We start from the raw sequence: 2,500 nt of genomic DNA on the forward strand, positions 1-2,500 counted from the left end.
GAGTGTGCACATTTTTTAGGAGTGAGTGTGTAGATATGTGAGGATTGAGTGTGCATATATGTGAGGACTGAGTGTGCAGATATGTGTGTGAGATACATGAGAATTGAGTTTGAGGATTGAATGTGTAGATAGGTGAGGATTGAGTGCAGGGATTGAATGTGCAGATATGTGTTAGGATTAAGTGTATAGATTGGTGAGGACTGAGTGTGACGATAGCTGAGGATTGAGTGTGCAGATATGTGCGGATTGAGTGTGCAGGTGTGTGAGAACTGAGTGTGCAGATACATGAAGATTGAGTTTGAGGATTTAATGTGTAGATAGGTGAGGGCTGATTGCGAGGATTGAATGTGCAGATATGTGTAGGATTGAGTGTGGATATGTGAAGATTGGGTGTGCAGATATGTGAGGATTGGGTGTGCAGATATGTCCGGATTGAGTGTGCAGATATGTCAGGATTGAGTGTGAAGATATGTCAGGATTGAGTGTGAGGACAAAGTGTGCTGATATGTGAAGACTGAGTGTGCTTATGATGTAAGATTTTATGTGATGTATGACTTTGTGTGTGTGTGTGTGTGTGTGTATTAATAAGTAAAGGGATGTGTAATGGTTGGTGGTTGTGTGTGTATGTGTGTGAGTGTGTGTGTGTGTGTGTGTGTGTGTGTGTGTGTGTGTGTGTGTGTGTGTGCATGCACTCACGTGTGTGAGTGTGTGTGTCTGTGTGTGTGTGTGTGTGTCTCAATCTGTGTGTGTGTGTGTGTGCATATGTGTGTGTATATGTGTGTGTGTGAGTTTTGTTGTTTCACTTAGTGGTTTTGTATGTGTTTTCTTTTCTTTATTTATTTTTCTGTTCTTTTTCTTTATTCTTTTCTCTTTTTTTATCAACCCCTTTTCTGTCTTTATTGCCATCTACAAAGACACAGTCTTGAGACAGTCCTTTCTTCTGTCTGTCTGTCTGTCTGTCTGTCTGTCTCTCTCTCTCTCTCTCTCTCTCTCTCTCTCTCTCTCTCTCTCTCTCTCTCTCTCTCCCCTCTCCCCTCCCTCTCTTTCTCTCCCTCTCCACCTCTGTCTCCCCTTGTCTTTCCCTCTCTCTGTCCCACTCTCTCTTTTCCCTCCCCCCTCTCTCTCCCTCTCCCCCTCTCTCTGCCCCCTTCTCTTTCCCTCTCTCTCTCTCTCTCCCTCTCTCTCTCTCTCTTCTCTTTCTCTCTTTCCCACTCTCTCTCTCTTCCCTCCCCCCCTCTCTCTCTCCCTCTCTCTTTTCCACTCTCTCTCTCCCCCCCCTCCCTCGCTCCCTTTCCCCCTCCCTCTCTCTCTTTCTCTGTCCCTCTGTCTCTCCCCCCTCTGTCTCCCTCCCCCCCCCCTGCTCACTCTCTCCTAGACATTTTCATTGTCATTGTCACTTTCACTGTCATTGTCATTGTCATTCTCTCTCTGTCTCTCTCCCTCTCTCTCTCTGTCTCTCTCCCTCTCTCTCCTGCCTTTGCTGTTGTTCTAGCTTATGCTTGTCTCCATCCCCTCATTGTTTGTATTGATGTACAATAAACAAACATCCAAGCTTTTAGTTTTTTTCATATCTTCCTCCATCGCTGATTGTGTTACGCAGATCCCAGGAGAGAAAAGTGGGTCCAGAAGGTTTCCTGGACTCCTCTCGCTACAGCCACACGTTTGTTCTGAAGAAAGACAAGGAGTCCAAGTCTGCCCCTGGCAAAGTAAAAGCTCGCACCCCTGCCAACGCCCCCACTGTTCTCAGCCTGACGGCACGAGTCGAGAAGGATGAGAAGGATTACCAGAAGAGGATCAAAGTGGTGGAGGTAAGACTTCACAGTGGCGTCAGATTTTTTTAAGGAAGAAGTGTATCATCAGCTGTCAAGGCAGAATACCTTGCGTATTAACTTAAGACTTATTGTTTTCAACAGAATGGAATGATTCAGGTTTTGTTTTTTTTTTTTGTTTTTGTTTTTTGTTTTTGGGTGTTTTTTAGATAAAGTAATGACAAAGCAAGGTACATAATAACCAATGAATATGCATGTATTGTACTGTATTGTATTGCATTGCATTGCATTGTAGTGTAGTGTTGTGCTGTGTAGTAGTGTGCATAAATTCTTCTCATAACAGATTTCTCTGTGAAAATGCAGACTGCTCTCCACAGAGAAGGTCCAACTTTGTTGGTTTGTTGTGTTTGTTTTGTTGTTGTTGTTGTTTTTTTCTGGTGGTGATAAATGAAGTGGAATAGCTGGCATCTCCAGCACAGTTTACTTTACTAGTATTCTGATGAGTTTAGCAGCATAATGGATTGAGAGGGGAAGTGGAGAAGATGGATTGCTTCTATGACAGACACTGTACCTAGTTAGTGGTGCAGTCTTTTCTTCTTCTTCTTTTTTTTCTTTGCTATGCCTGTGAATTTTGGAGTGCTCCGTTTTTGCTCTTGTCCACATCCTTTGCTGTATGCTCTTGACTTTATATCATGCTGCAGAATTTTTGCAGCCTTTGATGAAAGCTACAC

The 2,500-nt window shown here is 43.6% G+C and overlaps 1 protein-coding gene across 1 annotated transcript in view; it reads left to right on the plus strand.

Moving 5' to 3' along the window:
* Positions 1-2,500, plus strand: part of LOC143289165 (uncharacterized) — a 67,705-nt gene that overhangs the window by 2,902 nt on the left and 62,303 nt on the right. Inside the window, exon 3 of the mRNA XM_076598115.1 lies at positions 1,601-1,808. Coding sequence (XP_076454230.1) covers positions 1,601-1,808 — 208 coding nt within the window. The remainder of the gene's footprint in view (positions 1-1,600; positions 1,809-2,500) is intronic.

The sequence above is a fragment of the Babylonia areolata genome, chromosome 1, assembly GCF_041734735.1.
Source record: "Babylonia areolata isolate BAREFJ2019XMU chromosome 1, ASM4173473v1, whole genome shotgun sequence".
Taxonomy (NCBI): Eukaryota; Metazoa; Mollusca; class Gastropoda; order Neogastropoda; family Buccinidae; genus Babylonia; species Babylonia areolata.